General features: G+C 34.6%; 2 protein-coding genes across 5 annotated transcripts in view; both read right to left on the bottom strand.

Moving 5' to 3' along the window:
* Positions 1-1,086: 1,086 nt before the first annotated feature.
* Positions 1,087-15,858, bottom strand: LOC105188457 (UDP-glucuronosyltransferase 2B1). The gene is made up of 6 exons (XM_025296906.1): positions 15,511-15,858; positions 8,869-9,105; positions 4,949-5,341; positions 3,073-3,295; positions 1,847-2,066; positions 1,087-1,381 (listed from the first exon to the last, which is right to left on the bottom strand). Exons 1-6 carry the CDS (start codon positions 15,751-15,753, stop codon positions 1,087-1,089), a joined length of 1,611 nt encoding a protein of 536 aa, XP_025152691.1. The 5' UTR covers positions 15,754-15,858.
* A 2,286-nt stretch (positions 15,859-18,144) lies between these two features.
* Positions 18,145-25,836, bottom strand: part of LOC105188425 (pleckstrin homology domain-containing family G member 5) — a 103,655-nt gene continuing 95,963 nt past the window's right edge. For 2 of the 4 annotated variants that reach the window (XM_019843760.2, XM_019843762.2), the window contains 7 exons: positions 25,099-25,350; positions 24,338-24,555; positions 22,992-23,165; positions 22,560-22,768; positions 21,691-21,917; positions 19,018-19,256; positions 18,145-18,879 (listed from right to left, as the gene is read on the bottom strand). In XM_019843760.2, the coding sequence (XP_019699319.1) occupies positions 19,251-19,256; positions 21,691-21,917; positions 22,560-22,768; positions 22,992-23,165; positions 24,338-24,555; positions 25,099-25,350 (1,086 nt within the window). In that variant the 3' untranslated portion in view covers positions 18,145-18,879; positions 19,018-19,250. The remainder of the gene's footprint in view (positions 18,880-19,017; positions 19,257-21,690; positions 21,918-22,559; positions 22,769-22,991; positions 23,166-24,337; positions 24,556-25,098; positions 25,351-25,836) is intronic. The other 2 variants (XM_019843761.2, XM_011149863.3) reach the window with 2 other exon arrangements.

The raw sequence follows: 25,836 nt of genomic DNA on the forward strand, positions 1-25,836 counted from the left end.
GGTAATATTCTTTGTTCACCGTCTGACTTTCTAGAGCGTGTTTATAGTAAACAACATTTTCTTGGTCGAAAAAAGACAGTGATCATTGCCTTGATGTTGCTTCGACTTTAGCGCCAAATCTTTAATTTGAATATTACGCATAGATTCATCAGCATATTAGGAATTATAGCGATGGTTTTCGAACAAGAATGGCCAAGTGTTTAGCAAAATTTAATGCAGACTCTTTGTTCGATACGTTTGGTCATTATGAAATGCGACCGCGTACGCGGTTCGATGTTTGTACAATAACGTACCATTGCCGACTGAACAGCTTTTGTGTCATGCCGTTTGATGGGGATACTCTTGAAGGTCCTCCCTAAATGGTGAATATCTGTTTTTGATAATAGCACTTCTAGATTCAAAATTAGAGCACAAGGTTGGATATTTTCTGGACAGACCTCGTATGTATGTGCGTGTATATATTCATTTGCATATAAATTCATATTACAACAATCGTTTGCTTCTATAGAATGCATTTTCAATACTGCAGAACAGATTTTAACCGCTCGCCGTTATCGATAAGGTCTTAAAATTTTGAAGAAATACGTCTCCTAGATGTATAAATTCGGTTAAGTTACGTTAAGTTAGTTTTTCTTCGGGGAAAGATGCAGGAGGAGGGACGAAGCTTGCCCTTGCTCATATTTAAAAAATTTTTCCATAATATGTCGAAAAAATAGGCTCCATTTATAAAATTTCTTTCGTTAATAACTGTTTAATAAACAATGAGCAACGTTTAAATCCTCTTAAATGTTACTCACGAAGATAATTTTTATAATATACGCCAAGACCATTGGAAGTTCTCTATACAACATATTTACCAAATATTTTTTTATCTAGATATGTATTTAAGAGAGATATAAATTAACTTTTTACCCGTCTATTTATTTAGAGATTAAAAGAAGAGCTTATTTTACCTTATCTGCTTTAATAAAAGAATATTATTTTCCAACATTGCGTGCATACATCGAAAAAGATTGCTCTTATATTCCATTTTTATTTAAAAATTACAATTATTTACATTATTTCTGTAATTAATATTTATGTCCTTTACATCTGTTTATTTTTATGTGATTTAGTCACTTTATATATATAACGACAATAAAAATTAAATAATATCTTTAACGTAAGGAATATAATAGATACGATTATGATCAAAGAGAAGAATAAAAACATATAAATATCGACCTGCGTCCGGTGTACCCAACTTTGAAATCTAATCGGTGATGCTAAGGTTCCTTTTGGATGACGGGCGGTATATTCGATGCTCCAAGTCGCTAAGTCTAAAGGCGGTAGTGGCCGATCTCGAAATTCACGAGATAATTGCTTCATATTTTTTAGATAACTGCATAAAAGATATTTTCACTATTAGTATTATTATATAAATTGGCATGCGACAATTTTAGCTATCATAAAGAACTGAATATAATAAGTTTCTACTATAAAAATGATTTTAGAACATATTCTGTATGCACGCATGCTGTGTGCGCTGTGTGCGCGCGCGCGATATATGTATGCGTGTGCGCGTGCGCGTGCGTGTGCGTGTGCGTGTGCGCGCGCGCGTATATGTACATCGTATATGTACATACAAGAAAGACTAAATGCAATTACAACTTTTATAACGATTTATAATCATCTTACAATTAAAAAAACATTTATTTCTCGCAACTAAGTGTCACTTAGTTGCGCACTCTTTTGCTACATACAAACACATTACACGTATATGTATAAAAGGTGATTTAAGGTGTTTAAATTAAAATAGGGCACTCTGTATAACTTGGCTATGAATATATTTATTTAAATATCATACCTTTCGTTATAAAGTACTTTATTAAATGCATCTAAAATAGTTTGCGTGGACAAAGTTTCAAAATCCAAGTGTACACCAGCACCTTTAGCCACCAGGATTTCCACATTAGGCCTTTGGTCCATAAAAAAAGGCATTCCAATCACTGGTACACCTTGCCAGATGGCTTCCTGTGTGCTAAGAAGACCACTATGTGTCCAAATTGCTTTTACATTCTTATGAGCTGCACAGATATAAAAATATATTTAGGATGGTATTGATAACTCTATCTTAAATTTAAGAACATTCTAAGTTCATCTTTAATTGCTATAAAAATCTTCACACAACAGACATGTTAGGAAGATGTTTCAAAGACCTCTTACTTCAGACATCTTTAAGAAGTTATTAAAAGACATGTCTAATATTTTTTTAAATATTTGAGCAAAACTTGATAACTTTTTCAATATTTAACTTACGATATCTCGCTAATTATTTGTCGGAAGAAAAAGTGGTACTAGACTTTCTTGCTTTATTTAGTCTGAAGAATATATTGTTATAATAGCGCCCTGATTTTTGTTAATTTGATGATTTTGAAATTTCCAAAAATCAGTAAGTTAACAAAAGTCAAGGTACTATCGTAACAATATAATCTTGAGATTAAATAAAGCAAGAAAGTCTAGTACCACTTTTTCTTTCGACAAAAGTTAGCGAGATATCGTAAGTTAAATATTGCAAAAGTTATCAATTTTTCCTCAAATATCTCAAAAAATATTAGGCAAATAAAAAATGTTTTAGACAAAAGTTGTTTAAATTAATTAGTAGAAAAAAAATAGTGTAATAAAAAATAAGGATTCCCATTTTAAAAACGCAAGTTGACCTCCAAATGACCTTGAAAATAGAGGTCAAGGTCAAAGTCAAGGTCATCATAAGGTAGCTCACTTAAATCCTTACAACTTTTATTCAGATCATTTTCCTCGAAACTTCAATACTGAAAAGTTATTTTGGGTGGGACATTAAAATGGGACACCCTGTATATCAGGAAATTAAATACAAAGATTAAGAAAGATTGTAGAGAAAACTGGAATAATCTATGTTATTAGCAAAATTACTAGGAACAAAGTTACTAGGAATAAAGAAATCTTAAGGCATCAAATTAATTAAAATATCTAAAATTATATCGAGTCTTCTGCTTCTTTATTCTGCTTATTTTAAAACTTATCAGTTACGTTTAAACAAATCGTTAAACTTACTCAAAATATCGCCTTGAGGAATCCATTTTACAGTCATTACATTATTTGGCATTTCGAGTGACTCCTTGACTTTTAACTTCCAAAGTACTCGTTGTTTCAATTTTGATAGAGCAAGTACAACGGCCTTAAGTTTATTTAATCCAACAGTTTTCCAGGCCACATTGGTTCCTAACGATATTACAACAGCACCATTCCTTGCCCCGTCAAGAAAATTACGTACCTTCTACAAGATTTTGATAAAATAAGAATATGTTAATAATATATCAAGATATGTGTATCGACTAAATATATTGGTAATTAAATATACGATATATGTATACAGGGTGTCTCAGAACTTTGGGACACGGGCTCCGTAGGGATATAGAGCTAAGTGAGAGGAACAAAAAGTCCTCTGCCATAATGTGGAAATCGTAATAGTTTTTTAATTATAACAGCGCAAAACGCCATCGCGACTGTCGCGCAATCGCGACAGTCAGCGCGAGACGCGTTACGCGTTATCGCTCAATCCTTACGCACACAGCTTGCCGCGGAATGTCTATAGGCCACGATGCGAGTGGAAAACGCCAAACTTTACGCGGTTATTACTAAAAAAAACTATTACGATTTTCACATTATGGTAGAAGATTTTTTGGTTCCTCTCACTTAGCTCTATATCCCTACGGAACCCGTGTCCCAAAGTTCTGAGACACCCTGTAGATGTCTCATTTATTATAAAAACTTCAGATATCGTCCCTGATAAAAAAAGTACTAAAAAAGAACAGATTGGTACTTTTTATGATTTGAAAGCATTAAAATTATAATTCTGAAGAAGGATGGTATTAAAAAAAATGTCAATTTTAGCTTTTAAGTATAAAATTAATAGACTTCGAAAAATCATAGTTTGGGTTCTTAAATAACATAAAACGATGATTTGTCCGAGAAATGGCGGGAACATTAATAAAATAGCTTAAATAAAAAAAGTAATTTTGCTAGAAAAGCTGCAATTATTAATTACTAAACACATATAGAAACAGCAAATTTACATTAAGTATTGAGTCTATGCATAATTCCATAGCAAAATTCCGACAGATGTCGTTCGCAGTTGTTTTTCCGCTCGCACGCTCGTAAAATTATCCACTCTTTTCATTTCTGGAGTTAAAAATATGGGTTTCCATTTAAAAAAATAACTTTGACCTTCAAATTACCTTAAAATTTGTTCTCAAAGTCAAGGTCAAGGTCACTAATGTATGTCCCCCATTCAGCCCTAAAACTTTTTTTGACACATTTTTTCAGCGACTTCGAAGATTTCGAGATTTTTTAATACGAAAGTTAAAATAAGACACCATGTATATATGTACATATTATAAACTTTCACGAATTTCAACGGACTTTATTTCATTCCGCTTAGCTACTAATAAAATGAGTAATTTGTAATTATAATGTAATCACGTTTTTCTACTAATTATTCTAAAGAAAAATTCTCCCTTCCCTCAATTGTCCTGTCCCAGGTAAAAAGATTCAGTTCCTTGACCTAAATAAAGGATCACCGACGTGTGTCCGCGCCAGATAAAGGGATCATTCCAATCCTTGATCTGTACCGCAGACTTGTGAGTACGTCGGAGCTTGTGTTGTGAAAGCAAGCGTCCAGTTATGTTCCTCCTCCAGGACGTACCATTACAAATGTCGCCTTATATTTTTCATTAATGCAACAAAGTTAATAGAAATATTCAATTGAAAAAATTATTTTTGTGTTGTATAAGTATGTGGCTATTAAAAAATTCTTATGCCGCTTATATTCCATTTATTACTCATGTTAAAAAAACTCATTTAAAAAACTAACCAGCCCCGGTCTCTTCTATATTAGAAAAATATGCAAAAATATGATACTTGTCGTTACCTCATCGATAATTCCTTGCGAGTTTTGTGCATGCATTCCTCCAATTTCTATCGCATTTGGCGGCAAAGGAATTGCAGGTTCGAATGCAGGATGACTATTAATTAGTACAATACCAATATCTTTTTCTATTTCGGATAATGGTCTAATTTTGTGACCAACGTAACGTTGAGCGAGCTGTTGAGTTTTGGGTAAATAATAGTAATTTCGGGTTAGATCGTCAATTATATAATTAATGACATTCCACATTCTTTGCCAAAAACCTTCTGGCCTTGCAATACCAAAATGACAGTGAGGTCGAACTGTAGGATAATTAGAACCACCGACATAATCTTTGAGCCACGATGCAGAACCGAATGGAATAAAACCCACTACGGGCGGCTTGCCCTTGGCAACCTGAAAATTTTATATATATACACACACAATCTCTTTCTGAACGTTACGTGTTTCGTCTCTCTCTCTCTCTCTCTCTCTCTCTCTCTCTCTCTCTCTCTCTCTCTCTCTCTCTCTCTCTCTCTCTCTGTCTCTGTCTCTGTCTCTGTCTCTGTCTCTGTCTCTGTCTCTGTCTCTGTCTCTGTCTCTGTCTCTGTCTCTGTCTCTGACTCTGTCTCTGTCTCTGTCTCTGTCTCTGTCTCTGTCTCTGTCTCTGTCTCTCTCTCTGTCTCATTCGTGTGAACTTGTTTGTGAAACAGTTTAAAGATCTTTCCTCGACATATTTTAAAACGTATATTCAATTTTAAAATACATTCAATATCTAATAAGAGGAAATCTATTTTCTGCAAATTATTTGACAAATTATCTCTTAGTTGTTAACGACCTCCTATTAGACTGGTTGCTTTCTGAAGTATATCAGAGAAAAGGTATTCAAATTATTTTACAAACAAATATAACAATTTGTAGAGTACAACTCCAGTAAATGCTACTTGAATATTATCCATTCCTTAATAGATAACTCGTAATAAAAATGTGTCTGTATTGTTATGTCCTTAAAGTGCAAGTAGACGCACGGACCTTATATTTCAATCAGGTCAAATATTTGAAAATATAACTCCATTAATAAAACCGTAATCTTGTTTGCAATCAATCTAGTAAATATAACGCTAGCAGTTTGCTAGCAGATTAGCAACAGATTTGATGAAAAACTCACTACAGATCTATAGCCATTATCTATTTATATTAAGCTCATGATCTGTGAACAGAGTCTGCTAGCTATGTCAATAGATTAGCTACAAATACTTCATAGATCTTATTAACATAATATAATAGCACATTAACCCCTTCATTCCGAATAGTACACATAGGTACTATAAAAATTTTTAATTACCAGATATATTATACCAGCCGAAGTTTTCCTCCATCCACCCTTAATAAATAATCTCATTTATTTTACTGTCGACGAATATAAAGGGTTTTCAAAAAGTTCTAAAACGCTAAAATATCTCGAAAATAATAAATTTTTGAAAAAAATGTTTCAGACAAAAGTTGTAGGATTTGAAATTATCTATGTATATACTGATCTTATCAGTTTGATATCGGGTAGAGTTAACAAGGTCAGAGCAAGGTTTGAACTTTTCAAATGGAACGTCCTATTTTTTTTTGCATTTTCTTGTGACGTATTTCAAGAGCTTTCCAAAATACTGTAATAAAGTATTTTTTGTTAAGTACATCTCAAGTTATGAAGCTTCAATGTTATAATATCGTCGGCATTAGCATTACCCAAAGTGTACCGCGTGGAGGTTGTGCGATCGGATTTACACCTCTTTTGTGTGTGTGTGTGCGCGCGCGCGCGTAGTGTAAGCGTATGCTTGTGTATATTTTTTCGAAAAAGTATTATTTTTCTGACACACACATATATATATATATATATATTAGAATATAAAGTAACCATTCGTGTTGACTAATACCAGATATAATGAGAACAGCAAAATGGAGAGACATTAGTGTTCCATATATTTGCATCGGTTATTTTATTGAAAATATTCAGGTGATTTTTTAGATAATTTTTTACCTGACATTTTAAAATAAACATTATTTTACTTTGTTACCTTTTTTTTCAAAAATGACGGCAATGGTTTGCGCCAAGGTACGCTTTTTGCTGTTACGCTCTTGAACTGTCTCTTGACTGTTATGGTATATTCACGCGAACCAACTAGTTGGAGGGGGGCACAATTTAGAGTTTCGCTATAACCGCTAAACCGGTGCAGTTCTGAGTGTTCTCAATCGATTCCTTGGATCTAAATTAGTTAATAAAACTGTCTTCATTTTTGCTCTACGTATCCTGTGAGTCGTGATATTCTAGTTCAAAGTTCAATTTACGAAGATTTTACGTTCGCTAGGAATTGTAAAAATGTCACGCCGAAAATGTCCATCTCACATTTTTTCTGTTAGAGGCGCTGCGAATCCGTCGTCAGAGGCGCCACGACTGGTTCGCTCAGTGGCTGCGTTCAGAAGAACAAAATGATCAGTGAGCGCTTAGTAATTCTCGCTCCTGATTGGCAAATACTTCTATGTCTATGAAGAATATAAAAGAGTGCTCCAGTCACAGACAATAATCACTAAGCGCTCACTGATCATTTTGTTCTGCTGAACGCAGCCATTGTCAGAGGCACCATAATTCGAAAGTTGTGTACGAGTGTGTTTGACATATATAGTGATATTTCAATAAGAAAAGTGATGATCGATGATTAGCTCATAAGAAAATCCGAACGAGAAAACGAGGAAGAAAGATATGATGCAATCTGAAAATATATAGTATAATATATAGTACGAAATAATATATTCTTCTTATAGACAAATAAATATATGTAAATATATATAATAATAAAAGATATTTTGTATAGAATTGTGTGTTGCCAAATAGTGAATCGATTCGTGCTTCTGTTCAAGAGTAATGTTCCAACACAGCTATCTGTAAATGTCAAATCAAACACAGCTACCTGTAAATGTCAAATATGCAATATGAGGTAATGTATTATTGTTTTGTTATTATTATACATATTCTTATATATATATAACAAAACAATAATACACTACTTCATATTGCATATTTGACATTTACAGGTAGCTGTATTTGATTTGACATTTACAAATAGCTGCGTTGAAACATTACTATAGAACAGAAGGACAATCGATTCACGCCCTCGTGTACGCGTTCTCCCGCGCGGGAAATATAATCTTCGCTATCCATACAGTAACATTAGTAACATTTTAGTTATTTTTATTAGTATAAGAACTATGTGAGAAAAAATAACAGAGTGAACAGCATGAACAAGCACTCTATAGATTCGTTTATATCGCGGCGCTTAGTCCACTGTTACCACCTCGAGCGTTTGTAAGTTTGCTACTGTAACGACATATAAGGTGCTAAACTTTAAACCACGATCAAAAATGCTTCAGAGTTGAAATGTTTCTGGACAGCAGTTGTTTTGTTATAATACCAATATTACATGCCAAATTTTGACAAAATTGACCTAGATGATCCGGAGTCTATGCTTTTCTTATAAGAGTTGCATTCGCACATGTCAGACTACTTTTACTTATTCTGTTGTCCTACAATTTTAGAACACTGTAAATAGAGCAGTTTGCATTTTGCGTCGGCTCTTACCAGCTTTTTTCGTTTATTATTGCATCTGTTGATGTTAATGTTTATAACTTATTTGTTATTTACTATAAGCTTTTATTATAAGTCTTTCACTATTAAAGAACAAATATAACTTTGAAATAATAGCATTTTTCTCTATCTTACATATATTTTATATAAATATGATTACCATATTGTTCAGAAATATTATTGTAATTTCCTAGGTAGCAACTGAAACTTTAACAGCTTGCATATACTTTAATATTAACCAAACATCTTGCATATACTTTACTTTGTATAATGTCGGCGATCATACATTATTAATAGTAAATTGTTTACCTACCTCCCATAATCCATATAGACATTGATTTAACGTAACATCTTGCACTATGACATCAAATTCAATATTTTTAACCGTTTCCAAAAGTTCCTTCGCTGCTTTGGTATTTATTATTTTTTCACACATGTCATATCCCCAATCATATACAAACTGTATTGTCTCAAATGTATTAAATTCTTTCCATTCGATTGGATTGTAATCATCGCTTTTAAACAGTTTATTCATCATATCATCGAAAACCTAAAAATGATAAATAATGTTTAGACAATAAACAATAACTTATATATATTTAGATAATAAACTATAACTTATATATATTTAGATAATAAAACTATAATTTATATATATTTAGATAATAAAATAATGTTTAGATAATAAAAGAAATAAATAAAATATAATTAAAAAAACACGATATCTTAAAAATATAATAAATTATTGATGAAACACAATAAAAATATCTTAAAAATATAGCAAATTGGTGCTGATTATTGATATTATCTCCAATATTTATGGCTATCGTGTATGTTATCAAGGATATGACAGTTAGTAATTTCTAAAAAATCTTAAATAATGGTCACTATTTATGAAAAAAAAAATTAATAACAAACAAAATATAAGAAAGTAATTATATAATACTAGAAGTTTATTCGTATAAAAGACAAAGTTATAATGATATAACGTTGGGTTAGGTTAAATTTTGGAGACGGACGAACGATATGTTCGTCCTGCTCCGCGGGGGGGAGGGTCCTCTCCGTAGGCGTCACCTTGACGTGGTGAGGAGGCTTAAGGTTTCCAATAAGGTGCATAGCTGTGCAGGTGGGAGCTACGACCCTGGCAGATTCTACCATGCCGGATTAGTCTGTATCAAGGGACCCGACCAAGAGCATCCACTCCGGGACCATCCAGCATCGACTGGAACTTGTTTCGTTACTTTTTCCACGACATAGAGATAACTCTCGCATGGCAATATGTATAAATCCTGTTGCTGTATGGGTATTCGTATCTCGTCGCTATATCCAAACATGTTAGCGTATGGATTGTACGTATGTGTCTCAATCTTGACGATCCGATCGTCAAAGACCGGTTCACTTCCAATGTTCAAAATGTCAATCATCTTTCTCAATCGTTTCGTACGATGAATACCAGAGATTTCAAAAATTCAACGTTCAACGCGCTGAGTTTTTTTATTTTTTTCGAACGAAGGATTTTGTACTGTTAATTGCGTGTCTCGTAAAAAAATTTATTTCCAGCTTGTTTCTCCTGTTCCATTTGATTCACCACAAGCATTTCATAGATTACGTTTATTATCGTCACGTACGTTTATTATCGTCGTCGTACATGCAATCTAATGTTAATCTCTTCTCCTCGAAAATCGGACGATTGTCCTTCTTGATCGACAACACGCGCCGTTAAATCTGTAATGCTCCGTGCAATGATCGGAAGGTAAATAACATGTGCCGGTGTTTCCGATATCTTATATCCTGGTGGCACCTTAGGTGAGAATTTATGTATCGTATGTATATGCATACTGTTGCTGTACGCACCACCGACAACGCTGCATTCTATACGAATGATATTCACGTTGATAATTTTAATCGGTGCGTCCGATTCGTACCATTGTTACGGTTTATAATATACGACTCGAAGAGAATCTCGATAGCGAGCCAATGTCGTTTGGTTTACTAAAATTTATTCTATAAGCACATTTTATTTCGCTCTTCATCGTATTATTATTGGTACGAATTATTATAGAATATTTATTTTCGTCATCTCTATATGGATTATTTTTGGAACGTACTGTTTCTTGAGAATGTAAAATTGCACGTTTTAAATATTCGTATATGGCGCGCAATTCGTACGATCCTTCAGGAATCGTAATTTCTTCGTCGTTAGCACCATAGTAAAATTTATTATTTGACGAATTTATGTTTGGTATCGTATTGTATGCTCCGAAATCCGTTAAACCGAGCTCATAATCACCGTCGCTCAAATCTATAGCGGGAAAGTAGCTCACCGTAATGGTGCTACTGTTGCCAGTCAACGTAAGTGTTAGCGACATGTTCGCAAACTGCCGAACGACTGCTGTAATTTTCTAACCTCTACTGTCTGCAAAAGGCTTTATTTTTTAGTTTTGATATCTGGCAATGATGTTCAGTTGATAAACGTTTGTGTTTGTAACAATAACATCGTGTTTATCTGACTCGAAAATGTCGAAATTCAAGCCAAGAAAGCATCATTTCCAGGAAGTTCTCATTTTCTGTTTTCATTTGAAAAAGAAAACAGCCGCTGAAGCTTATCGAATGCTCGTAGAAGCTTATGGTGAAAGTGCTCCCACCGATAAATCATGCAGAGAATGGTTTCGACGTTTCAAAAGTGATGATTTCAGTGTCGATGACAAACCTCGTCCAAGTCAGCCGAAAAAGTTCGAAGACGAGGAACTGCAAGCGCTAATCGATGAAGATCCGTGTCAATCGCAACATGAGCTCGCGCAATTGTTGAATGTTGATCGATCAACAATTTCTGTGCGTTTGGCAGCCATGAGAAAGATTTACAAAGAAGGAAGATGGGTGCCATATGAACTGAAAGAAAGAGACATTGAGAAGCGAAAAGCCATGTCTGAAATCTTGCTCGCCAGGCAAAAAAGAAAAGGTTTTTTGCATCGTATTGTGACTGGAGACGAAAAGTGGATATATCAGGTGCAGTAAAAAGAAATCCATTATTTTTCCAATAGATGGCTTTAGTTATCTGTATCTCGCGTTGTATAAGTCCGATCGGGTTCCACTAGATGACGTTAGAAAGATGAGATTTCGTACTAAAAAAACTTTTCTGACAGTTTTGTGATTAGTTGACTCAGTTTTGTTTGAGCGCGCGTCAAAGATGGACACTAGCAAAGAGAAAATACGCTATATTTTACAATTTTTCTTCGATAAAGGCGAAAACGCAAGCCAGGCGGCTGAAAATGTGAATAGTGTTTATGGTCCTGATACTGTAACAGCCAATCACGCGCAATTTTGGTTTCGTCGATTCCGTTCCGGTAATTTCGATGTCAAAGATGCACCACGCACTGGAAGGCCAATTGTCGAAAATATCGATAAAATCATGGACATTGTCGAGTCCGACCGTCATGTAAGCACTGTTTCGATTGCCCAAGAGCTAAAGATTGCACAAAAAACCGTTTGGAACCATTTGAATAAGGCTGGATACAAAAAGAAGCTCGATGTATGGGTGCCACACGAGTTAACGAAAAAAAACCTCATGGATCGAATTTCCATCTGCGAATCGCTGCTGAATCGCAACAAAATCGACCCATTTCTGAAGCGGTTGGTCACTGGTGATGAAAAGTGCATCACTTACCAGGGTTGGCAAGTAACGCTTGTACGCGTTACTTGTAACGCCGTTACTGATATCGTTACTTTTTGAGTAACGATTAGGTAACGCCGTTACTTTTTGGTGTCAGTAACGAAAAAGTAACGGCGATACATTTTTTTTGTAACGAGTAACGAAACGTCCGTTACTTTAAACGTTACTTTTTAATTTTTATAAAATTAAACTTAATTATATTTAATTTCTATGCATTTTTTATTTTATGCTGAATTTAATGAAAACCAATAAAGATGGACTCACATATTGTCATCCATTGGCCTTAGCTATACAGAAAGGTTTAAAAGAAAGGTAAGTTGGTGTAATTTGGTTAATATTGGGTTGGCAACTAAGTGATTGCGGATTTTGTCGACAGATGGATTTTACACTTTCTTTTGTTTCGTTAACGTGTTCAAAGTACCTAACCTATATTTTTTTCTTATTGTTTGGACTTCTACCTTTCATTTAGTACAAAAATTATATCGATTAGTTCTTTAGTTTTGTTTTTATCCCAATTTAAAAATGGAAGAGCAAGACGTGCACTTCAGACATATTTTATTGTATTATTTCCGAAAAAGCAAGAACGCATCGCAAGCACACAAGAAGTTATGTGCCGTATATGGGAATGAAGCCTTGAAAGAAAGGCAGTGTCAAAATTGGTTTGCCAGATTTTGTTCTGGTGATTTTTCATTGAAAAATGCTCAACGATCTGGCCGTCCAGTTGAAGTCGATGAGACCCATATCAAGGCCATTATCGATTCAGATCGTCATAGCACAACACGTGATATTGCAGAGAAGCTCAATGTATCGCATACATGCATTGAAAAAAATTTAAAAAAGCAAATTTAAAATTTTGAATTTTCATTCTTATTTAAAATCCGCAATCACTTACTATAGTTGCCAACCCAATACATATGTTCATCAAACAACATTCATCTGATCAAAAAGAAAAATCAATATGTTCGTATTTAATTTTATTGATTCAACTTTAGGTTTTGTACTACATTCGAAAAAGAAGAATTGATAATTGCCAGCTGTTTGCATCCCAAATTGAGTTGGTTAGCTGAAGATAAGTGAAAACTTGCGCAAACGTATTTAGAAGATTTATAAGGAATTCCTTCAATTAAAAATTTTTTTGATGTCTGATAAGCACAATAATAACGATGACTTTTTTAATTTTAAATAGCAAACATCAAATGAGAAATCTGCCTATGATGAATGGCAAAGATTTTTAAAGTCAACAGACACTAATGTCCAAATATTAAATTCATATCCACTAATTAAGAAACTTTTCATTAAATACAATACTTAATAACATAAAATAATAAAAATATTTAAATATATATATATATATATTTCTAATCGTCTTATGTCCGATTTATATCTTGTCTTAGCATCTTTCTTATAATCCTGGATTTACAACAAAAAAAAAGTAACAGAAAGTAACGAAATAAAATATCGTTACTTTCAAGTAACGGTAACGCGTTATTTTTTAAGATCAGTAACGAGTAACGGTAACGAGTTACTTTTTACCGAAAGTAATGGTAACGGTAACGAGTTACTTTTAAAAAGTAACTTTCCCAACCCTGTCACTTACGACAACGTCAAGCGAAAACAGTCGTGGTCGAATCGCGGTGAGCCTAGCCAGGAAACGGTGGCCAAGCCAGGATTGACGGCCAGGAAGGTTTTGCTGTGTGTTTGGTGGGATTGGCAGGGAATTATCTACTATGAGCTGCTCCCCTACGGCAAAACTCTTAACTCGGAACTGTACTGTCAACAATTGGACCGTCTGAAGGAAGCAATCGCCCAGAAGCGGCCAGCTCTTTGGCCAATAGGAGAGGAATTGTGTTCCATCAGGACAATGCCAGGCCACACACATTGATAGTGACTCGCCAGAAGCTCCGGGAGCTTGGTTGGGAGATTCTTATGCATCCACCTTATAGTCCGGACCTGGCACCAAGTGATTACCATCTGTTCCTGTCCATGGCGAACAATTTTGCTGGTGAAAAATTCGCTTCAAGAGAGGCTTGTGAAAATCGACTGTCTCAATTTTTTGCCAATAGGGACGAGGGCTTCTATGAGAGAGGCATAATGAAATTACCTTCAAAATGGCAACAAGTTATCGAACAAAACGGCGCATATTTGACCTAAATCGGATCATTCTAATTATGGTAATTAAAGCCTTAAATTTCATGCAAAAATAATGGATTTCTTTTTACTACACCTGATATCTCGATAATCCCAAACGAAGGAAATCCATTAGCGACCCAGGAAAACCATTTACATCAATACCAAAGCGGAATATTTACGGCAAGAAAGTAATATTCTGTATATGGTGGGACCAGAAGGGTTGTAGTATATCATGAACTATTAAAACAGAGCCAAACCATCACTGCCGAGCTTTACCAACAACAATTGATCCGTTTAAACAACGCTTTGAAGAATAAGCGGCCGGAATATGCAAAGAGGCACGACAAAGTGATCTTCCAGCACGATAACGCTCGGCCACATGTTGGAAAGATTGTAAAGGTCACCTTGGAAGCACTTGGCTGGAACGTTTTACCTCACCCGCCGTATTCATTGCTCCATCCGATTATCGCTTGTTCAGATCGATGGCATACGGGCTGTCGGGACAGCACTTCAACAATTATGAAGAAATAGAGAAATAGCTGAATGAATGGATCGTTTCGAAGGACGAGTCGTTTTTCCGTCACGGAATGCAACAACTGCCAGACAGATGGGAAGAAATAATAGCAAGCGATAGCAAATATTTTGATTAGTGTACTTTTTCATGTTTTATCATACTAAAGTCTTTTTTTGGAAGAAAAAACGGACCGAATTAATTCACCTAATATACCTAATATATATGTTTCAGGTTTCTCAGTTGGCGCTACTATTTTAATATATCACATCTTTTGTACAATAGAACAGTGTTTCATGTAGTTTTATTATAATTATAAGTTTTACTTGCAGATACTTATGTTACGTACATATATATCTTGAAGAAAAAGAAACAATTTGAATTTGAGATTTCTGAAAATGACAAAATACGTGTTGCGCTTAGCACCTTTCTTTACCTTTTACCTGTTTAAGAAGGTAAGTTTTATATTTTTGATATCATATATCTCTTTTGTAGGTAAGTAAGTTTTACTTGTGAGAACTCATGTACAGTATAATTACACATTATATGGCAATTATATTCTGTCTACCAAGAAGAAATACCACATACTGGAAATTAAATCGAAAATAACTATAAAGTAAAAGTAATGTGATCTCTCTACTTACTATAGAAGTCAAATTTTGTACGAGTTCATCCTCGACTTTAGCTTCATGAATGCTCACTATGTGTACGTGATGGCCCCTACGTAGAACATTTTTTAGTAAAGGCATCGTCCATATGTGGTGACTAGTTGACGCGAGAGGCTGCACCATTAAAATCGACAGCGGATCTAATGCTACTATAAACCTTATTATGCAATGCAATAGCAACGAATATCTTAACATTGTTGGAACAAAATAACACGACATCGTTAGTCTTTTAGTCTCTGAGTTTTAATGATCACCGCCACCATAGTTGCTCAACTTTCTGTCTCTCATAATCCAGAGTGAATGAATTCATTATGTTACGAATACGTTTGTATCATTGATCATGACAACTGATAAGAAAGAAATATTATAAAAAAATTTTATATTAATGATAATCATATGTAAATTATACATAATGTATATCTACTTCGCGCAATATTACCTTTTTGCGTTGCTACTGAATATGAATAGAGATATTTACATGTCATAAGAGTTAACAATAAATGATAAATACCTATAAGATAAATACCTATTTAACTGATATATGCGAAAAATTCAATGACCTATAATTAAAAGATTATATGCTAATGAAGCAATTTTCAGATAACTCCTTCTTTTACAAAAAAGCTATAATTATTGAATGATATGAATATTGCAGTAGTCTAAAATATAGAACAAGTTGTATAAGTTGTTACAAATTAATATCTCAGTAACAAGTATCGGTACAGACATAAGAATGATTTCTAGCTAACAAAGTGATATCACTTTCTAGCCAATTGATGTTATTAGTAATTCAGGAAAAATTATTAATGTGAGTTTGTACAAAAAATGTTACTTTTTAATCATTTTGAAAAAAAAGTAATGAAATCAAAAAGTTACGCCAATTAATAATGCGAAAATATGTTGTACAAGACATGAGAAACGAAGCAACGGAAGCAAATGAAATTAAAAATAATAAAACAATGAAAAATAAAATTAAGATTTAGACAAAAACACTTGGCGTACCCAGATATTATATTATATATTATGCATACAGAGCGAAGGACTGTATAGCGCGCCATACGCCGTACGTGACGCATTTAAGATCTTCACATTTTAAAACTATGTACTACTCTTCTGATCGTTTTGAAACTCGGACATGTTATCCTAGAATATTTAATGATTTTTTAGGGAGAAAATGGTGATAGTGCCTCAAGTGCATAATATAAAAAAAAATTCAAAAAGATTTTGAAAATTTTTTTTCTTTTGAAACTGTATCTTTTGAAAAAAAAATTCCACAATTTTTTTATAACATTGTGGCATTGATACCCAGAATATATATTTTTTTATCAAAATCGGTTCAGCCGTTTTCGAGAAAAAAATTTTTATCGATTTTTCTTTTTACCTCCATAATTCCCCAAAAAATTTTTTTTAAATATAATTTTTTGGGAAATATAATCTTACATCAATGTCAACTTATTGTAAGAATCTCAACCAGATCCGAGCGGGGGCAACACGTACATGCTTATCCTGCTATGCAGGATAACTTTGTAAAAGAAATCTATAATCTTACATAATGTATTACAATTTTTAATTCTTTCTGTTTGTCGACGAATAAACAGATATTGCAATTTAAGGTTTTTAATACTTTTTTGACGTTATCTTATTATGAATCGGAAGTGAGAAAATAATATATTGAAAATTCTTGCACGCCATTTACAAATGAAAAAGATATTTATATAAAAGAATATTTTAGATCACTTGAGCACATTACTTAAAAATATTTTAGATTACTTGAGCATATACTAATAACATCAATTGGCTAGAAAATGATATCACTTTGTTAGCTAGAAATCATTCTTATGTCTGTACCGATACTTGTTACTGAGATATTAATTTGTAACAACTTATACAACTTGTTCTATATTTTAGACTACTGCAATATTCATATCATTCAATAATTATAGCTTTTTTGTAAAAGAAGGAGTTATCTGAAAATTGCTTCATTAGCATATAATCTTTTAATTATAGGTCATTGAATTTTTCGCATATATCAGTTAAATAGGTATTTATCTTATAGGTATTTATCATTTATTGTTAATTCTTATGACATGTAAATATCTCTATTCATATTCAGTAGCAACGCAAAAAGGTAATATTGCGCGAATTTATTTCTTGCTCCGAAAACTATGCCTCTTGTCTGATAATTAATTAACAGCCGTAATGATTGCATCATAAGGCTTAGTTATAACTTAGTATTAACTTAGTTATAACGAAATAACTGTGCACGCACATGCCTAGACCTCGTGATATTATTTTATGGTTGTTTGATTGGCTATTGATGGAGAAGCATAATGTTCGGAGCATTTTACAAATATGCTCAAGTAACTTGAAGTATTCTTTTATACAAATATCTTTTTATTTGCAAATGCAAAAATTTCTAGCGTGACATTTTTATCTCTGGAGTCAAAATTCAACAGGACTATCTTGGAGCATTAAACCAAGAAATTTAATTACATGTGAACGCGGTGGTATCTTACGCGATAGTAGTATCGCTGACGAAGAGTTTGCAGATTAGGGAAGAATAAGAACAGTAACGTTAAACCTCAGTTAGTTAATAAATTATATATTGTACTTTGATCTCAGATATAATTATACATGCTCGTGCGATCCGTGTACTTAGAAATAATTAATGTTTCAAGCTTCAAGCGAAAACAGCACAAACCGAGGGAATGAAAGAAACCGGATAGTAGGAGCTCGTATAAAATCATTGCTCTGTCTCCTTCCACCCTTTTTTTCTTCCGCTTTTTATTTCTTTTTACCTCTTCTACATAATGTTGTCTCTAGATAGATGACATTTTTATCGATAGTCCTCGATTCTCACATCTCAGTCTTTTGGAACGAAATGTCGCCAAAATCGAATTTGTACTTAAAGTAATCATCCTTATTCCATCTTTTTCTTCGCACGTATTCGAGAAAACAGCTCGTCCAAACACGCTTCGCCAAGAATTATTAATGCAGGAGATTTACGGTCCATTGCAGCTCATTTCGCTTGCAGATCCTCGTCACAAATACAGTTATTGGATCTCTCTGGAAAAAATTGCTAGAGGCTTATGTACCTCAACTATTAAAATTGTTAAGTTCTAAAGTTTCCGCTATGTAGTCTTAATGTAATTACGCTAAGTAGGCCTTTCTGTTCGTTTCGCTTAAGAGTCTAAGTCCTCTATGCTTAATATTTTACGCGACCCTGCCCATCGCCGCGCAGTTAATGTTAAAAAAAGAAGTCTATAAGAGTGTTATAAGTCTAACGAGATAAAGTAGTGATACGGTCATGGTACAAACTTTACGTTGATTTCGAATGGCCCCAATCTGAAAAATAAATAGAAAAGAAAATAATTAGAGGAGATAATTTAATTTCTTTTTTTTTTTTGCATCGTATTAGGGGCGGTTCTTTTGTCAGACTTTTTGTAATAGAGCAAATATCGCGTCTCGACGAGAATTTCTTACCGATTGTAAAATTGCTTAACACGTTTCGTACACTTCCAGGGAATGAGAGACAACCGGTCCTCGAAGATATCACTGTTCCTCGGATTTTCTTTGTGAAAGTGTGTGCAGCACTTACACATAGTCAGCCAGAAGTGATATCTTGTTCCTAAGCATTACGTATCACGTACATCCACGTCGACGGTGATCTACACCAATTTAAATGTTCGGAAGATCTTCTTGCAGGTGGGTTCATGTTATTTCTACAAGCGACAAAAATTAATCTGTCATTGACGATTCGAAATCGGAATTAAATTAAAAGATAAGGATTGCATTTTTTTCGTTGCCGTTTGTTTTTCAATTTATCTATTGGGTTGGCAAATAAGTTCGTTCGGTTTTTGTTTCAGTGTAAGTTTCATGCGGATTCGCTTTTATTTTCTCAGCGCAATCGTGCAAATCGAATACACATTTGAAAGGTTATGTTTCACTGTTTATGTTGTGCTGTGTTTGGTTTGGCTAACATCAGTATGGTGTGTGCTGCGTAGCTGTGAACATGGAAATAAGTAACGTGCATTATCGTCACATTTAGCTCTATTATTTTAAAAAAGGCAAACGAGCTGCGGATGCTCATGAAAAGATATGTCGTGTGTATGGAGATGATGTCTTAACAGAATGCGTTTGTCAAAAGTGGTATGCCAATTTCCGTTCTGGAGATTTCGACGTCAATGATGCGCCCCGCTCCGGTTACCCGACCGAGATTAATTCAAGTGACATTAAGGCTATAATGCGAAGTAAATCCATCCCAATCGGTACGAGAGATTGCTACGACATTGAATATATCCCACACAAGCGTAGAAAAGCATTTGCGCCAGCTGGGATACGTTTCTCGGCTTAATGTTTGGGTGCCGCATCAATTAACCGAGGCTAACTTGACCACACGCATATCCATCTGCGATTCGCTACGAAAACGCTAAAAGTACGACCCATCTTTTAAACGAATGGATAAAGTAACGCGTAAAAGATCATAGAGGCATGGAGCAGCGAGCCACCGCAAACAACCTCGAAGGTGGGATTGCATCCGAAGAAAATAATGCTCTCCATATGATGGGATTTCAAGAGTGTCATCTATTACGAACTGTTACCGTTAGGCAAAACGATTGATTCAACTATATACTGTTCGCAATTGACGAAATCGAACCAAGCAATCCGCACAAAACCAGTCCAGAATTGGCAAATCGCAAGGGTGTCATCTTCCACCACGACAACGCCAGACCTCATACATCATTGAGCACTCGGAACAAATTGCTCCAGCTTGGCCGGGATGTTTTGCCTCATCCTCCGTATTCACCGGATCTTGCCCCTTCCGATTATCATTTATCCCGGTCGCTGTAGAACTCTATGAACGGGAAAATCTTCAAAGATGAAGAGGTCTGGATTAAAAATGACCTGGATTGGTTTTTCACTGATAAGTCCCAGACGTTTTACGAACGCGGCATAATGAAGTTGGTGGAAAGATGGCTAAAGGTCATCGATAAAGATGGCCAATATATAATGTAATATAATATATAATTGATTAAAATTTATCTTGTGTATCAAAAAATTGTGTTTTATTCTACTCGAAAAAACCGTACGAACTTATTTGCCAACCCAATATTTAATGTTTCATAATTATTTTTATTCATTTGTATTTTGTCGTATTTTATTATTTTTACAGACTTTTTATATATTTTTAAGATCTTAAATTCAATTACAAAGATATAACAATGTTCTTTGGAATTTTGTTGGACGAAATAAATAAATTTTCGGTATGTACAAATTACGGAACACATAAATCTTTAACTTAATTTCAATCTTTAATCTATCGACAGATCGATTTTAAAACTTTTTATCGTTTCTGCCATATATTAAATAATACTTCAATCCATTTTTGCACGTACTTTCATTATATAGAAACATGTAAAATTTTATGCAACCAATAAGGGGTAAATTTGATAGAAGAAGTCAATATTTTATTAAAATTCTCAAGTTAAGTTAAATTTTCCAAGTTAATAAAGGTTACAAATATGGCAATTTTTTAAAGCTTCTAGTATTTTACCGCAACTTTTTTGATTAATGATGTTAGAAGCGAGAACATACATGTTCAAAATTCTTATAAAGTTAAGAGTATGTTGAGATAAAAAGATATTATGTTTATGAAATGACTTTTGCGAACGACTGAATAAATTAATAAAATAAAATTTGTTTCGAGTGAATTTCTGGGCAATCTTTTCCCTAAAGAAACAAACTGAAATCCAGATAACGTTGCAAACGAATCAGAGATGGACGCAGTATAAATCCGGAAATCAAATAAAAAGTTAATAAAGCATTATGAAAATTTCTCTTTGTTTTCGATCGACTTGAATAATCGATAAACATTTGTAAAATTAACTTTTAATTACATGATGTTGTCATGTTAATTTCATGTTAATTGCATGTTAAGGAGTCATTTCACGGATATATCTTTTTATTTCAATGCATTTTAGAAGAATTTTAGCCATGAAATTTATTGGTTTTAATGCGATTGATCAAAATGGTTGTAACGAAGAACTTAAAAAAGAAACGTTTAAGAGAGGGAAAATATAATACTGTTTTATAAATTAATCGATAAACGTGCAACAGTTCTCGACAGATGTACTCTTGTATAATCAAGAATTGCACCTTGTCCTCAGTAATGCTGCTTGTAGACGGCATTCTTTGCGAAAGTTCCAATTTTCTCCGTCTTTCTTCAATAGCTTCGGTATCGCAGCTCATAGTCGGTTGCATCGTTTGCGTCACCGATGCGTTCACATGCCTCGTCTTGATCAAGGGCGGATTCCGGGACTGCGGTAACGCGAACGCTCTTCTGAGAGCTCCTCGCGGTGGCGATGGCGGCGGATACGATATACCTGGCGACACATTATTCATACGTGACTATTTGCTTGACGCAACGTTGGTTTTTACGATATTTTGTTATTACGATAAAGTGATCTCCGAATTTTACAGATAACTGTCAGGATTGAAATGGATGGGAAATGAGTAGCAAACAAAATAGGCGTTAAATAAAGATTTGAGAGATGCTGTTTTCTTTCGTGCTTGTTTTTTCGTATGTAAACTTTAAATGTAAACTTTCATCGACGCTGTTTATTTGGAGATTTTGCGTGCTAGATCACGACATAACTTTTATGCTTATGTTAAAGCACGATATAGTGTAAAGTACAGCCCTATCAAGAGGCTCTCTAATTAGGCTCTGCATGTAACAGAGTTTACACATCAAGCTACTTTATTCAGTAGTCTTAATATTATATTACGTTTCTCTCTTGTGTCTGCCGTCCTGGACGATCACACTGTTTCTAACAAGCAAACGGCATTAATCATAGCGAAATAGAGGCACTTTGCGATCCGTGATTTACGGTAAGTGACTTGAGCGTATTACGATCTAATCAGCGTGCATTACTAATACATGGCTACGTGTCGCGAGACCGTCTCTATTGAAACATTCTCAATGGAGTGCAATGGACACAGGCACAGAGATCCACGTCGGTAATTGCTACCTCGATGTCCTGGCGAGAGCAAGGTATCCTTGCTCTTCGTGATTTGTGGCACGATGAGCAACGAATTCGGCGGTGTTGGCGACACGGTCGATGTTTGCGGTGAGGTAGCCAGTGTGAGATTAGGTAACGATTGACCCAGGCTCGAATATGCTGGAACTTGGACACTCAAGGTGTTCGGAGTCGGTGATTTGCTGAGTAACGAGCGCCTGTAGTATGAAATTGTAGAACAGCCAGAACCAAAAAAAGAAGAAAGAGGGAGAGAGAGAGAGAGAGAGAGAGAGAGAGAGAGAGAGAGAGAGAGAGAGAGAGAGAGAGAGAGAGAGGAAATTTTAAAAAGATGACAACTTGTCGACGACTTTAATATGCAATTTATATATGCATTGCCTTATTTTTATTTATTCTTATGTATTCTTCATTTTGTACTCTTACCTTATTTGTAAGGGTCGGTGATTGTGGCCGGAACCGGACTCGCCACCTTCCTCCGACGATACGCTTGATGCTCGTGGTGGTTCGTTCGTGTCAACACTGACGTTCCTGCTCGGGTTATAACTTGGTAGGAAACTGCTGCTTCCCGGAGACACACCTTCCATCTCCATACTACCACTGAAAATGTATTTAATGAAAATAAGAAATAAATGTAAATTCCATGTGGTTCATTGGGATGACTTACAATCAATTAATTTATTTGAGTTAATGACAGCGGTATCTTAAGACGCAATTCATCTTTATTCGTAATACTGATTGCGAAAGATGAAGGATTAAATTGAATTTTACCTTCAAAATCCTGGCTTTCAAAATGATAAATGTAAATCATTGAATAGAGAATATGGTGCGGGTTATGCAAATTATTGTATAGAGAATAATTAACGTAGCTATTGAAATTATGAAAGAACCGAACGAACCGCAAGGCCTTCTAGCCTCTTAGATTTTGCTGATTCGATTTGCTTGTTGCAAATTCGGAATTGAATATCTCGACACCTAAGTATCCTAGCACAAAATTTCAGAAACGGTTTGAAAGCTTTGAAATCCTACTTTTCGAAATTTACAGGCAGCGACTTTTTGAAAATGGTGGATGACAAAGAAGAACATGCAAATTTAATAAATAAAGGTTCGAGCTTGCGACGGCGCATGACATAAAGTAGGCATCGCAGCCCAATAGGATGGTAAGCACCTAAAAGCATAGAGTGTATTTTTAAGATGCTTCTTTACGGAGCTTGATGCAATAATTATTCGCTGAGTTGTGCAAATTCAAAAAGAAAACTGTATTTTTAATTAAACTTGGAATAACTCAACGAGAAATAATCGCATCAAGCTCAGTAAAGAAACATTTTAAAGATAACACTATATTTTTATATGCATTTCATCCCATTGGGATGCGAACCTGCAAAAGGTCCGAGTTTGCGACCATCGCAAACTCGGACCTTTGAACTTTCTGCCAACAATCTCTGCCAGAAAAGTGGGAAAAAATCGTAGCTTCCAAAGGCAAATACTTTGATTTATGTATTCACACATTTTCTTATTAAAATGAATGCTCAAGAAACACAAAAAAAAAACAGCGGCTTCCAATGCAACCTCTTAATAATAAAGTAGATTTTTGCAAAAGTAATTATTTGTTCGATAAGTAATAAATTTCTGAGTTCTTCTTGGTGACAGCATTGGAAATTCTATATTGTACAGATCAACTATTTAAAAGAGAAAAACGAAGAATAAAGATATAAGACAGAAAAATAAACAAAAATTATGAAATGTTATTTAAGATTAAGCGGTGAACGTACCTGTGACTATGAGCGAGACTACTAACGCGCGATGCCCTGCTACTGCCACGCGGAGTTTTCGGGATTCCTTCACATTCCTCCGCTTCGAAATCGCCGTCACCCAAGAATGTACTCGGTTGCCTGCTAACGGTCGCCAGGTTCATCACAGGCTCGCCGAGCGGCGGTACCTTCATCAACGCAAATTGCTGTTGAGCTTTTCTCAGGGACTCCATCCATGACTGGAAAAATATGACATTGTGTTGGTTCGAGAGATTTTCATTCGCCGAGTAAACATGAGGATTTACGGAGAAATTTGCCGAAGTAAGCCGCTTAGTTTTTATCTTTCTCTCAACTGCAATTTGATCAATTTTATCATTATTGATAGTCGAGGTTTTCATGATATAGGGAAACTTCGGCTTCCGGTTTGAAGTTGCATTTTTTTTATTTATTTTCAACAGTTTGTGAATATTTCAGTTTATTGTTTGAAATACCTCTTTTCCCAGATTACAACATCGCATATATGATCGAAAGACGACAGAATATAGATTGATTGAACTATGAGGTAGTTTTTTAATTACAACTGCGAAGTAGTTGTGTAAAAAAACTGCTGATATAAAAAAACACGTGTTCAATGTTCTACGTTTTCAATGTTCTACGTGCATGCCAAATTTCATTGGAATCGGTGAGTGACAGTTGGATAGTGTTACTTGTTAGTAAGCACAAAGCTTGAAAATGAACAAAAAATTTTGGACTTTTCGGCGTTAATGGGTTAATCAAATTACCTTAGCTAGTTTCGGTTCACCAGTGCTGAGGACCAAAGCAGCAGAGGCTGCCCCATACTCGTTAAGGTAAATCAATCCCAGACTAGACGGTTCTTTGAGTTCATGAATTCGTATGCGGTCGACAACGTATGGCTGTCTAATGATTTTCAAACCGCAGCCGGCACCTCCTATCGTGCCGCTTGACGATGTTTTCTTTGTTGAAGGTTTGCAAATTAGTAACATGTCGGTCAATAGTAATACGTGCACCTCCATCTGAAGAAAAGGGTAATCAATGCAAGTTATATTTAACTGGATCATAAATATTAGTCAGAGAAAATTGGAATTTTACTGATCATCGCTTCCTCTTAGACACAACAACCGTAAGAAACGAAAAACTTTTGAACTTTCTCTCTCTCTCTCTCTCTCTCTCTCTCTCTCTCTCTCTCTCTCTCTCTTCGTGTAATTCTAGTTAGCAGTTGCAGATTTTTCGTAGTCAATAGTGATCGCGAAGAAATTCCGATAATTCAGATCCGTCAATTATCGGCAATTTTTGAACGTTTCAACGGAAATTGGAATGAAATATTAGAAGGGATAGAGAGATAAAGAGATATTAATGAGAAAGTTGGTACTCAAAAGGGATTAGATTACTGTGAAAGAAGAAGGAGAAAAGAAATTAACATTGATGAAGAGAAATTAACGCCTCATAACGAAGAGATCATGAAGAAAAGATTTGTAAAATTATTCTTCATCATTTCATCC

The sequence above is a fragment of the Harpegnathos saltator genome, unplaced genomic scaffold (genome assembly GCF_003227715.2).
Source record: "Harpegnathos saltator strain DR-91 unplaced genomic scaffold, Hsal_v8.6 scaffold160, whole genome shotgun sequence".
Taxonomy (NCBI): domain Eukaryota; kingdom Metazoa; phylum Arthropoda; class Insecta; order Hymenoptera; family Formicidae; genus Harpegnathos; species Harpegnathos saltator.

Excerpts from the sequence above, each read along its gene's own strand:
- LOC105188457 (XM_025296906.1), bottom strand. The coding sequence starts at position 15,753 with ATGTCGTGTTATTTTGTTCCAACAATGTTAAGATATTCGTTGCTATTG. Across the intron at positions 3,296-4,948 it reads CGCAAGGAATTATCGATGAG|AAGGTACGTAATTTTCTTGA; the intron begins GTAACGACAAGT and ends AAAATCTTGTAG. Across the intron at positions 1,382-1,846 it reads AAAGTACTTTATAACGAAAG|TTATCTAAAAAATATGAAGC; the intron begins GTATGATATTTA and ends TCTTTTATGCAG.